At 34.3% G+C, this 13,733-nt stretch overlaps 1 protein-coding gene across 1 annotated transcript in view; it reads left to right on the top strand.

Moving 5' to 3' along the window:
* Positions 1-13,733, top strand: part of ADGB (androglobin) — a 155,540-nt gene that overhangs the window by 54,238 nt on the left and 87,569 nt on the right. The window contains exons 8-9 of the mRNA XM_007171346.2: positions 4,662-4,909; positions 8,828-8,962. Of these exons, the coding sequence (XP_007171408.2) occupies positions 4,662-4,909; positions 8,828-8,962 (383 nt within the window). The remainder of the gene's footprint in view (positions 1-4,661; positions 4,910-8,827; positions 8,963-13,733) is intronic.

The following is a 13,733-nucleotide window of genomic DNA, read 5'->3' as shown; positions in this document are numbered from 1 at the left end:
TCTCCTCTGCCAGACTGAGTGAGCCTTGAGACTAGGGCCATGTGTTTGGTCTCTTTGTTTATTTTGGTTTCTTTGTTTCTTTGCTTGTTTATTTATTTTTATTGAGATGTAATTGACATATAACAATATATTAGTTTCAGGTGTACAACATAATAATTCGATATTTGTATATATTGAGAAATGGTCAACACAAATCTAGTTAACACCCAGCACCACACATGGCTATCATTTTTTTTCTTGTGATAAGAACTTTTAAGACCTACTCTCTTAGCAACTTTCAAATATAAAGTACAGTATTGTTAATTACAGTCACCATGCTGTGCATTACCACCCCATGACTCATTTATTGTATAACTGGAAATTTGTACCTTTTGAACACCTTCACTATTTTGCCCAAATCCTACCCCTTGCCTCTGGCAACCACTAATCTGTTCTCTATATCAGTGAGTTCATTTTTGTTTGTTTTGCTGTTTGTTTTTAGATTCTGTATATAAGTGAGATCATACAATATTTGTCTTTCTCTCTCTGACTTATTTCACTTAGTATAATGTCCTCGAAGTCCATCCACATTGTTGCAAATGGCAAGATTTCCTTCATTTTTTATGTCTGAACAATATTTCATTGTGTATATGAATACCACACTTTCTTTATTCATTCATCCATCCATAGACACATATGTTGATTCTATGTCTTGACTATTGTAAATAATACTGCAATGAACATTGGAGTGCATCTGTTTTTTTGAGTTAGTGTTTTCATTTCCTATGGATAAATACCCAGAAGTGGAATTGCGGGATTATACAATAGTTCCATTTTTAAGTTTTTGAAGAAACTCCATGCTGGCTGCACCAATTTACATTCCCACCAACAGTGAATGAAAGTGCCCTTTTCTCCACATCCTTGCCAACACTTGTCATTTCTTGTCTTTTTGATGATAGCCATTACAACAGGTGTGAGGTGATAACTCATTGTGGTTTTGATTTACATTTACCTGATGATTAGTGATATTTAGCATGTTTCATTGTACCTGTTGGCCATCTGTATATGTTCTTTGGAAATATGTCTATTCAGATCCTCTGCCCATTTATTAATTGGATAGTCATTTTATTGAGTTAAATTAGTTCTTTTTATATTTTGGATATTAACCCTTTATTAGATATATAATTTGCAAATATTTTCTTCCATTCAGTAGGATATCTTTTCATTTTGTTGTAGATTTGTTTTGGTTTTTTTTTTTTTTTTGCAGAAGCTTTTTAGTTTGATATAGTCCACCTGTTTATTTTTACTTTTGTTGTCTTTGCTTTTGGTGTCAAGTCCAAAAAATTATCACCAAGACTGATGTCAAGGAGCTTAACATCTATGCTTTCTTCTAGGAGTTTTATGGCTTCAGGTCTCACTTTTAATCCTTTAATCCATTTGGAGTTAATTTTTGTGTATAGTATAACATAATGGTCAAGTTTTATTCTTTTGCATGTGACTGTCCAGTTTTCTCAGCATCATTTATTGAAGAGAATGTACTTTTCCCCATTATATTCTTGGATCCTTTGTCATAAATTAATTGACCATATATGCATGGGTTTATTTCTGGCTTCTCTATTCTATTCCATTGATCTATGTGTCTGCTTTTATGCCAATATCATCCTCTTTTGACTACTATGGCTTTGTATTACAGTTTGAAATCAGTAAGTGTGATGCCTCCAGCTTTGTTCTTCTTTCTCAAGATGACTTTGGCTAATCAGGATCTTTTGTGGTTCCATACAAATTTTAGGATTGTTTATTCTACTTCTGTGAAAAATATCATTGGAATTTTGATAGGGATTGCATTGAATCTATAGATTGCTTTGGGTAGTATGGACATTTTAACAATATTAATTCTTCCAATCTATAAGCCCTGTATATCTTTCATTTATTTGTGTCTTCTTTAATTTCTCTCATTAATATCATAGTTTTCAGTGTACAGGTCTTTCACCTCCTTGGTTAAGTTTATTCCTAGGTCTTTTTGCTGCAGTTGTATATGAGATTGTTTCCCTAATTTCTCTTTTAGATAGTTCATTATTAGTGCATAGAATGCAAAAGATTTTTGTATATTGATTTTGTATCCTGCAACTATACTGAATTTGTTTATTCTAACAGCTTTTGGGTGGCGTTTCTTAGGGGTTTCTATATATAATATTATACCATCTGCAAATATGACTGTTTTACTTCTTCCTTTCTGATTTAAAAGCCTTTTATTACCTTTTCTTGCCTTATTGCTCTGGCTAGACTTCCAATACTGTGCTGAATAAAAGTGGTGAGAGTGGGCATCCTTATCTTGTTTCTGATCTTAGAGAAAAGCTTTCAGCTTTTCACCATTAAGTATGATGTTAACTGTGGGCATGTCATATATGTCTTTTATTATATTGAGGTATGTTCCCTCTAACCCCATTTTGTTGAGCATTTTTATCATAAATTGATGTTGAATTTGTCAAATGGTTTTCTGCATCTATTGAGATGACCATATGATTTTTATCCTTCATTTTTTTTACTGTGATGTATTACACTGATTGATTTCTGCATGTTGAATCATTCTTGCACCCCAGGAATAAATCTCACTTGATCATGGTGTATGATCCTTTTAATGTATTGTTGAATTCTGTTTGCTAACATTCTGTTGTGAATTTTTTGCCTCTATGTTCATCAGGGATTTTGATCTGTAGTTCTCTTTTCTTGTGATATCCTTGTCTGATTTTGATATCAGGGTAATGCTGGCCTTGTTAAATGAGTTTAGACGTTTTCCCCTGTCTTCTATTTTTTGAATGAATTTGAGAAGTATTGGTATTAATTCTTCTTTAAATGTTTGGTAGAATTCACCAGTGAAGCTCTCTGATTCTGGACTTTTCATTGTTGGGAGGTTTTTGATTACTAGTAATCAGTCCGTTCAGATTTTCTATTTCTTTGTCTTGGTAAATCATATGTTTCTAGGAATTTATCCATTTCTTTTAGGTTGTCCAATTTGTTTTGTATATTTGTTTATAGTAGTCTCTTACGATCCTTTGTATTTTGTGGTATTAATTACAATGTGTCTGTTTCATTTCTGATTTTCTTTATTTGAGTCTTCTCTCTTTTTTTTGTTGGTGAGTCTAAAGTTTTGTCAATTTTGTTTATCTTTTCAAAAAACCAGTTCTTAATTTCTTTGATCTTTTCTATTGTCTTTTTAGTCTCTCTCATTTATTTCCACTCTAATATTTGTTATTACCTTCCTTCTACTAACTTTAGGCTTCATTTGTTCTTTTTTTTTCTATTTCTTTGAGGTGTAAAGTTAGGTAGTTTATTTGAGATCATATTTCTTGATGTAGACATGTATTGCTACAAACTCTCACAGAGCTACTTCTTAGAACTATCTTTGCTTTGTTGTATTTGTTTTGTTGTCGTTGTATCTGTTGTATTTTTGTTATGTTGTACTTCCATTTTTATTTATCACAAAGCATTTTTTTGATTTCTTCTTTGACCCATTGGTTGGTTAGTAACATATAGTTTAATCTACACATAGCTGTGAATTTCCCAGTTTTCTTCTTGTAATTAATTTCTAGTTTCATACAGTTGTGGTTGGAAAAGATGCATGGTATGATTTCAGTCTTCTTGAACTCATTAAGAGTTGTTTTGTGACTTAACATATGATCTATCCTGGAGAATGTTCCAGGTACATTTGAGAAAAATGTGTATTCTGTTGCTTTTGGGTGGAATGTTCTATATGTGTCTAAGTCCATCCTATTTAATGTGTCATTCAAGGCCAATGTTTTCTTTTTTTTTCTTGGCCATGCCACGTGACATGTGGGATCTTAGTTCCCTGACCAGGGATCAAACTCACTCCCCCCGCAGTGCAAGCACAGAGTATTAACCACTGGACCGCCAGGGAAGTCCCAAGGCCAATGTTTTCTCATTGATTTTCTGTCTGGATGATCTATTCATTGGTGAAAGTGGGATATTAATCTTCTACTGGGTGGTCTTCTATGGGTGAGTCCTGGGATGGGTGAGTCCGTGAGAGCCCTTTAAGAAGTCTTTCTGAGTTTGCTATAGCCTTGTGGGCCTCATTGATGCAAGCCCTGCTGGCTTTCAAAACTAGATGTTTTGGGAGCTTGTCTCTGATCTGCAGGTCTTAAAAGTTGGGGTGCCATTATGTGGGGTTCAAACCCTTCACTCTTCAGGGAAAAGCTTAGGGATGTGAGCTCCCTCCAAACTGTGTGTGCCCACACTGTGTGAGGTTTATGGCAAGACCATGTCTCAGCCTCTCCTAGCCACTTCAGTATGGTTTTTTTTCTCATTTGCCAGATATGAAGGAATTCCTCAGCTAGTTTTTTTATTATTTTCAGAGGAAATTGTTCTGTATGTAGCTGTAGATTTGTTGTGTCCATAGGAAGAGGTGAGTTCAAAATCTTCCTACATCACCATCTTTAACTGGAACTCTGTGTTTGGTCTCCTTGCATCAGCAAAGCCCACCACAGAGTAGGCACTCAATCAAAGCTTGTTGAATAAATAAGCACATAATGGTGTTTTTAACTAACATGTGAAGTAACTATTGTAATTGGTTTTTTGAAATAGCAAGTTGATTATTTTCTGTCGGTAATTTCTTGATGTGGAATAAAAAACTTAATTTGGAAATTAATGTTGTTTTTTTACCTAAGCCCAGGATATATGGACAAAGTTTGGGAGCTCTTGAGAGAAATATTGCCCGAGTTTAAGCTGTCAGATGAGTCCAGCTCTGAAAGCAAAATAACAGACATAGATGCCAAATTGAAAGAACAAGGGAAAGACATGAAGGATGGGAAAGAAGTGAAAGATGGCAAAGAAATGAAAGATGGCAAGGAATTCAAACCTGAAGGTTCAGCAACAACACTAAAATTACCTGAGAAAAGTGACAGAGTTTTAAAGGGTAAGACATTTATATCATGATGTTATTCAATATGGGTATTATATATAAACACTTTATAGTTTAGTCATTGCTTAATTTAATGATTATTTATTGTCATTATATTTATTAAGTGTTGTGAAAACAGTCATGTAATTAAGGTCCTTTCTTTCCAAGATATTAGAACTTGCAATGGTGTTTACCATATGTTAATTATTCTACTATATTTTGCTCTCCTTAAAAATCAAAGGCAATTATATATTTTGATGATACTAAATTAATATATTATTAATATAGAAAAACACATTAAATTTTCAATTTCCCTTAAACACATCTTTCTTATATGTTATATGTAGAGTGGAATGGACCAGAATACCAAAGGAGAAATGTTGTCCTGTTTTCCTTTTCAGGAAGTGTGAAATGGACATAGATTAGATTATGATTTGCAGGTTATTGTAAGGTGAAAGTTAAAATCTGGAAAAAAAATTTTCGAGTTATTTTACAAAGTGTAGGAGCATTTCTTCTTAAGTGGGAAATATATTTAATCATTATTTATTTTATGTTTTCTAAAATATTTCATATAGCCATACATATGAACAATAATGCTTGTATAGTAGAGTTAAATATACTAGAAAATACTCAGCTTTTTGTGTACTGTGATAGCATCTATAATGATCTTTCAAATGTTTATGTTTTATAAGATATTGATATTTTGTCCTTATCTAGATCTTATCAACCAGCATTTCCAACTATATACTGCCCAGAAATAATTACTGTAAATGTTCCTCAAAAATATACAAAAAGATTGTGTGTGTGATATCTGCCTATCATCAGGGCCGTTTAAAATGATCTAATGTGCATTAGTTTATAAAAGAAAGCAAAAAAAAAGCCAGACTAAATTTGTTTTACCCAGTGTATCCTAAATTAATTTGAACCTGGAATCCCTTTCTCATGTATCACAAGTTAACTTCTGTCTGTCCATCCCTCCATTTTACAATCCATTCAACATACTACTTGCTGAGAATATCAGTAAGTGTTCCAAGAATTAGTGATAACTTGATGAACAAAATCAGGTGTGGAACTCACTTCCTAGAGCTAAGGACTAGTGAGTGGGACTAACATTAATTTTAAAAATCATAAATACATACTAATACATGAGTCTTGAAGGGAAATACAGGAAACTTTAGGAGTTCGTATGAAAGACCTAGTCTGGGGCATCAAGGAAGAATTCCCTAAGGAATTTTGAGCTGTGTTTGCAAAGATGATAGGAATATCTGGAGGAAGATTAAGGACTGAGAAGGGAAGAGCATTCTAGGTAGAGGAGACAGCAGGTATAAATATTATGAAGAAGTAGCAGGAATGACAATGATTTGGAAGACCTGGTAGAAGATATGGTTAGCTGGAGGAGAGGATGTGTGGAATAAAGTGGCTTAAGAAGAGCCTGGAGGAGTAGATAGGAGAGCGATCATGTCAAATCCTCCAGGTCATGTTAAGATGATTGATCTTTACCAAGGAGCAATTGACGGCTAATGAAGTTTAGGGTTGAGTCATGATCTATTTCACGTTTTCAAAAGGATATTCTGGTTCTCTGAGAAGAAAATAACTTGGTGTGCACGTGGGGGTGGAGAGTCAGTGACATGAGTGGACATAGAAAAAACAATTTGGAGACCTTTGCATCAGCTCAGGTCAGAGACAATAGTAGCTTGGCGTAGGGTAATAGGACAGTCATAGTGGAGAGGCAGATAAAGTAAATGATTGAGAGATATTTCAAATGTAAAAAATGGCAGAATGTGGCGAAGATGATGCGCAGAATTCTGACTTCCAAAACTGGATAGATGGTAGTACCTTTTATTGAGAGGGGTAATGCCAAAAGAGGAACGGCTTTATGAGGAGAGATCACAGAATGACTCAGAACATATTGAATTTGATGTGCCTTTGAGAAATCAAGTGTACTTTCAGGTCAGGAGTTCCAGGCTGGTGATGTATTTTGGGGAATCATTGACAAATGCATGCCAAATTAAACAGTGAATGATATTCCCAAGGAGATGGCGTAAAGCGAGAAGACTAAGAAGCTTAAGACTCAGCCTTAAAGAAGCTAAATATCTGAGAACTGGGTACAAAATAATGAGCTGGCAAAAAAAGAGGTTAAAGGATGACCAGAGAAACAGGAAGAAGACCAGCAGAGCATGTCGCTACTGAAGTCAAAGGAAAAGAGTGTTTTAAGAATCAGGGAGATTGTGTCAAGTAGTGTTGAGAGTTGAAATACGAGGACAATTCAAGTTTCTCTGCTGGATTTTGTGATATGGAGGTCACTGGGCACTGGTAAGTGATGGGAGTGGAAGACACATTGGAGAGGTTAAGAAATAAGTGGGAAGTAAAATAATGTATAAACACCCCTGTTAGAAGTTTGTCTGTGAAGAACAGGAGAGCGACAAAGTAGAAGCTGACAGGGAATGTGAGGGATCCGTGAAAGATATTTAAATTTTTACCTGATGAAGAAGTACTTTTAAGTGATTGGGAAGATGCAGTTGACATGACAGCCGTAGTGTAGGTTTCCAGAGAGCCCAGGTGAAGGGATTGGACCAAACCAGGGAGCAAAGTCTCCTCCATCCTAACGGGTGGGCACAGGGCATGGGAGAGGACAGATGCACATGTCAGTGGATGAATGGGTTTGATGGGGAGAAGCTGAGGGTTTCTGACAAAAGGCTTCTATTCTCTACGAGCTGAGAGTGAGGTGGAGGTGGAGATGAAGGTTCTCATTGTTATTTAAAATAGGTGTGGCAGAAGCTTGCAGAACTAGAGGCTTGCAGAACTAGAAGCTTGCAGAACTAGAAGCTTGCAGAACTACTGAACATGTCCAGTAGGACTCAGCTGCTAATTTTATTCAGAGGGGTTGGCCAGATGGGTGAAATGAGGTGACAGAGGAGCAACAGATTTACTCATGGTATTGGCAAAAACACATTTTGGTAAACATTTTTGCATACTTTCCAAATTTCTATGTGAAAAGTGCGTTTTTCTATTTATAATTTTTATTATATACTATATTATTTTAAATTATGAATTCTGAATAGGCATTTAAAGGCTTTTAAAATCCCATTTTAAAATCATACATGAAGTCATATATTATTAACTATAATTAGTTTTAAGTCGAATATTTATAGAAAAGCCACAAAATAAAATTCTGATAATCTCTTTTTTATACTTGTTTCCCAATAAAATATCTCATCCTACACTTAAAGTTATAGTTATCTTTGCCTTTGTATCTAACATAGATGTTAAATCTACTATAAAAGCTATGAGATAGATTTACTTTAGAAGCTAAGGAACAGTACAAGTTGTTAATGTTATAGTTTTTATTTATGCAAATTTAAAAAAAAACAAACAACCTGACCAATGGTGATTACCAGTTTAGCAAATGATGAAAGAATGAATGGCAGAAATTTAAAATTTCTGTTTTAGAATTGGAAGGGATTTATTAGGAAATAAAAAAGCAGCAAGCTGTGTTTCTTGAAATGCAAGCCCCAAGTAAAGAAGATCTAAGAGGGCTCCACATTTAGGACTCAACTTTAAGTACTTTCTTTGCTGTTTTTTTTTTTTTTCTTTTTTAAATGAGAAAATCAGCCTGACACCATGATTTTATATGAATAAATTATATTTAACTGATCATCTACATTTAACATAAAATTATGTGTAATCAATAATAAATAATGCTGCATGTCTTTCACAATACATGTCAATTTTCAAAGTTTTCTTTTGCTTTATTTTGATGTTACTAATTTGAGGTGAGTAGTACTTGGGGAAATTTATGGCTATTGTTTTACACTTAAATAAGTTAAATACTACTATTTAACTTTCTTTTCAACACAATGACTTAATAAGCAACATACATTGAGGTTTTGTAGTTAAAAGATTTATTACATTTTTTAAATGTGTTGGAGAAAGCCGATGCAAAAGACCTTGGAAAGAAGAGGAGTAAAGATGGAGAGAAGGAAAAAGAAAAGGAAAAATTCAAATGGTCTCTTCATGGTTCAAGGCCCTCATCAGACGTACAATATTCTCTACAGTCTCTGTCAGATTGTAAGTTCTCAGTCTCCTAGAATAATAATTATTGTACTTATTTCCTAAAATGCTGGAAAACATTGGAGCATAGAAATGTATTTCCTGTTTAGACATGTCTAAATAAGCTTTTCAAGGTTGCCCATAATTGTTAGGCCCTCAGATGGTTATACATAACAGAGCAAGATCCTACATATGAGACAATGTTATCCAAGTTCTTATGGTACAACAGTCACAGAAGTGTTTACATGAAGGAGGATATATAATACTAATAAAAATATATATTATATGTTAGCACACATAACATATTTTTATTATAAAATATATAAATATATTTATATAAATATATAATTATATATTAATATGTATTAATATATGTCATCCTCTGTGTAAATTTTATATATATGTTGATATATAAAATATATATTTTAAACTTTATAGTCCTAACATTGGGTCATCTATCTTGGTGCTTCCAGAGTGTATATCATAATTCTCAGTTCATCCTTCTTTACATGAAAACATGTCCATTTACCTCCAGCACTATGCTTTATCTAGTTTTTTTTTTTTTTTCTTTTCATTTTGTCGTCTTTCTTAATACATTACTGTGTTTTTTTGTGAGAGCATTTTCATAGTTCTGGCTTTGTATTTTATTTTATTTTATTTTATTTTATTTTATTTTATTTTATGAAGTACTTTAAATTGAGTCAGTTCAGAATCTGAGTACAGAACAAAGCCTGGTAATGCAATATGTTTGGGATCAGCAGTTGGTTAGTTAGGTGAAAAGGCCAGTTAAGTGGGACTCAAATGATACATAAATAAGGTGTCTATCAGAGATTTCACTTTAACATAAAGCAGAAGTGTACATTCATTTGTCAAACTGTTGTAGGGCCAGGAACTTTTTTACGAATGTACTGGAGTTCCTATGTAAATCAAACCCATTACTTACCCTATATAATTCCCAATTTTAGTTTCTTTAAAGAAATTTGCAAAGCAATGTAAGTACAAAATGCTACTAGGTTTTTTCATTTTCCATTCCCAATCTTATTTGTCCTAACCACACCTAATTTGACAACTATTTTTTTTAAAAAGCTAGTTATCTTTATCAAGTCTTCTCAGAGCATTTACTTGGTTTTCACTGCAACTGTAACTTTCTTTTTAATGCTCATATTTATCACTACAAAAATACAACTGATAAGGTCTGGGAACAAAACAGCTGACTCTTGGTAATGTAGAACTCAGCAGGTTAAGAGTCATGGGCTTCCATGTGATTTTTAAGGAGGATGTAAAGCCCCTGTTTAATCCAGGGAGTTGGTTAAGTGGAGGTTGGTTAAGAGAGCTTTTACTGTTTGTTATTTCTGTTTGCCCTTTCCATAACAGAATTTCCCATGAAGCATACACATCACATGAAGCCTTCATGCTTTACTCACTGGGTGAAATGCTGAACCCACATGTTGACCACTGCTCTTCCATCACTTATCTCCTAAATGATAGAGCAAATTCATAGCTAGTGTCAAAAACTATCATCTTTTATCTATGTGTTAACATGCATTAGTTACCATGGGGTGTTTATGAAGCCCACATAATACCAGGGATGATTTGTGCAAATAATGAGTTGCTGTTGGGATTGCTTTACTAGTTACATAAGAAGCACAGGGCAGGAGAGGAAATGGGGTTCTGTCTGAACCCTAATTTTAAAATAATTAAGTTTGATGTCCCAACTTTCAGGGTACTCAATGAAAAGGAGGAAAAGAATCCTTGTAGGACATTTTTTCTCAGTTATTCTCCATCTTCTGGCTTTGTATTTTTACAGAAACATGTCTGGTGGTTTGGTAGAGAAAATACAAACGCTAGTCATTATATTTTTAATTTTATATAAAAAATTATTTTCTTATAGTGATGCCTTAAGCAATCTTTTTTGATAGTGGATGACATAACAGTCCCAAAGTTACTGATAATTATTCATGTTTGTGAGAATGGCTAAACCTTTCTCTGAGTTTCTTTCTTCGTGAAAATGATGGTAACAATGCCTTTTTTCCTACCAAACTCATAGTTAAGTCAACCTCTAGATACAGAATGTGGTTCAAAGTTTGGGTTGTGGAGTAAAATTGCCTGGGTTCAGATCTCTGCTGCATGAAAAATATGTGTTAGAGAAGGAAAAAATTTCCCTCTACTCTCTCCAGGTTCTTCTAGCTGGTCTAAGAATTAAATTGACATGAGACAGATTAACAGAAGAAAAAGAATAATAATTATGTATGTATGAGGCCTCATAAGAAAAATGAAACCCAAGGACAGGTTAGGCAATTGAGGCTTATCTACCATCTGAGAGAAAGAAAAGGGGGTCGGGGGTTTGTGACTTCAAAAGGGAGGAAGGCAATTCACCTGGAGATTGAAAAGCAAATGTTTGGTAAACACATGTTTGCTCTACCATGCAGAGGCAGTGGGACACAGAGAGGACTCTTGTCTCTAGGCCCTGCCCTACCACACTTAGCCCATATTCTTTGTAGGTATCTCTGGTGACAGTGCTCTTCCTGGACCAGGCCCTTTATCTGAATTCTTTTAGGCAGTTAAGGGGGAGGTAAAAAGAAAGAATTCCTGAGTACTCTGTTCTTAAAAAAAAAAAGCCTAAAATAATCCTCATGACAAAGAGACACATTTTAAGGTGACAAATTTTGCTCCCCTACATATACAAAGTTTACTTTTTAAATGTAAAAACATATTTTTACAAGTTTGGCATATTTCACATCTTAATCCATTTTAGAGCAATCCAGGGTTCACATCTAATTTATATATTGCAGTTCTAAAGATATTATTCTTTAATAAACATATTATCTAGTGCAATGAAATGTAAGTACGTGAATTTTTTTCTTTTTTAACATCTTTATTGGAGTATAATTGCTTTACAATGGTGTGTTAGTTTCTGCTTTATAACAAAGTGAATCAGTTATACATACACATATGTTCCCATTTCTCTGCCCTCTTGCATCTCCATCCCTCCCACCCTCCCTATCTCACCCCTCTAGGTGGTCACAAAGCACCGAGCTGACCTCCCTGTGCTATGCGGCTGCTTCCCACTAGCTATCTATTTTACGTTTGGTAGTATATATATGTCCATGCCACTCTCTCACTTTGTCACAGCTTACCCTTCCCCCTCCCCATATCCTCAAGTCCATTCTCTAGTAGGTCTGTCTTTATTCCCGTCTTGCCCCTAGGTTCTTCATGACCTTTTTTTTCTTTTTTTCCTTAGATTCCATATATATGTGTTAGCATACTGTATTTGTTTTTCTCTTTCTGACTTACTTCACTCTGTATGACAGACTCTAAGTCCATCCACCTCACTACAAATAACTCAATTTCGTTTCTTTGTATGGCTGAGTAATATTCCATTGTATATATGTACCACATCTTCTTTATCCATTCATCTGTTGATGGACACTTAGGTTGCTTCCATGTCCTGGCTATTGTAAATAGAGCTGCAATGAACATTTTGGTACATGACTCTTTTTGACCTATGGTTTTCTCAGGGTATATGCCCAGTAGTGGGATTGCTGGGTCGTATGGTAGTTCTATTTTTAGAAGGAACCTCCATACTGTTCTCCATAGTGGCTGTATCAATTTCCATTCCCACCAACAGTGCAAGAGGGTTCCCTTTTCTCCACACCCTCTCCAGCATTTATTGTTTGTAGATTTTTTGATGATGACCATTCTGACTGGTGTGGGTGTGAGATGATATCTCATTGTAGTTTTGATTTGCATTTCTCTAATGATTAATGATGTTGAGCATTCTTTCATGTGTTTGTTGGCAATCTGTATATCTGCTTTGGAGAAATGTCTATTTAGGTCTTCTGCCCATTTTTGGATTGGGTTGTTTGTTTTTTTGATATTGAGCTGCATGAGCTGCTTGTAAATTTTGGAGATTAATCCTTTGTCAGTTGCTTCATTTGCAAATATTTTCTCCCATTCTGAGGGTTGTCTTTTGGTCTTGTTTATGGTTTTCTTTGCTGTGCAAAAGCTTTTAAGTTTCATTAGGTCCCATTTGTTTATTTTTGTTTTTATTTCCATTTCTCTAGGAGGTGGGTCAAAAAGGATCTTGCTGTGATTTATGTCATAGAGTGTTCTGCCTATGTTTTCCTCTCAGAGTTTGATAGTGTCTGGCCTTACATTTAGATCTTTAATACATTTTGAGTTTATTTTTGTGTATGGTATTAGGGAGTGTTCTAATTTCATACTTTTACATGTACCTGTCCAGTTTTCCCAGCACCACTTATTGAAGAGGCTGTCTTTTCTCCACTGTATATTCTTGCCTCCTTTATCAAAGATAAGGTGACCATATGTGCGTGGGTTTATCTCTGGGCTTTCTATCCTGTTCCATTGATCTATATTTCTGTTTTTGTTAAGTGTGTGAATTTTAAAGGAATAAATCAAAACCTTTTAATTAAAAATAAAAACAATAGAGGAAAATAAATTCTATTATTTTGGCCAGAATCTTTAAAGAACAAAAGCATCATGAATCAAATGGGGTAATTTCAGGGATATTAAGGAACACATGAATAAATATTGATGTTCAGGAGCAAATCTACAGGCATTAAACATTCCAAACTAAGTTACCTTCTTAGTTTCCCTTCTTCATGGGAGGATTAATTTATTTATGTTTTCTTTCTACTTGAAATGACATAGAAACTCCCAGAATTCCTTAAATTCAAAATAAAGATTCTATGAAAGCTAAGTTACATTGACAGATAGCTAGAGTGAGTTTATGTAATACCTGTTTTACAATGAAGTAAGATGATTTCTT

Source organism: Balaenoptera acutorostrata, chromosome 14 (genome assembly GCF_949987535.1).
Source record: "Balaenoptera acutorostrata chromosome 14, mBalAcu1.1, whole genome shotgun sequence".
NCBI lineage: Eukaryota > Metazoa > Chordata > Mammalia > Artiodactyla > Balaenopteridae > Balaenoptera > Balaenoptera acutorostrata.
This window is presented reverse-complemented; position numbering and strand designations above follow the sequence as displayed.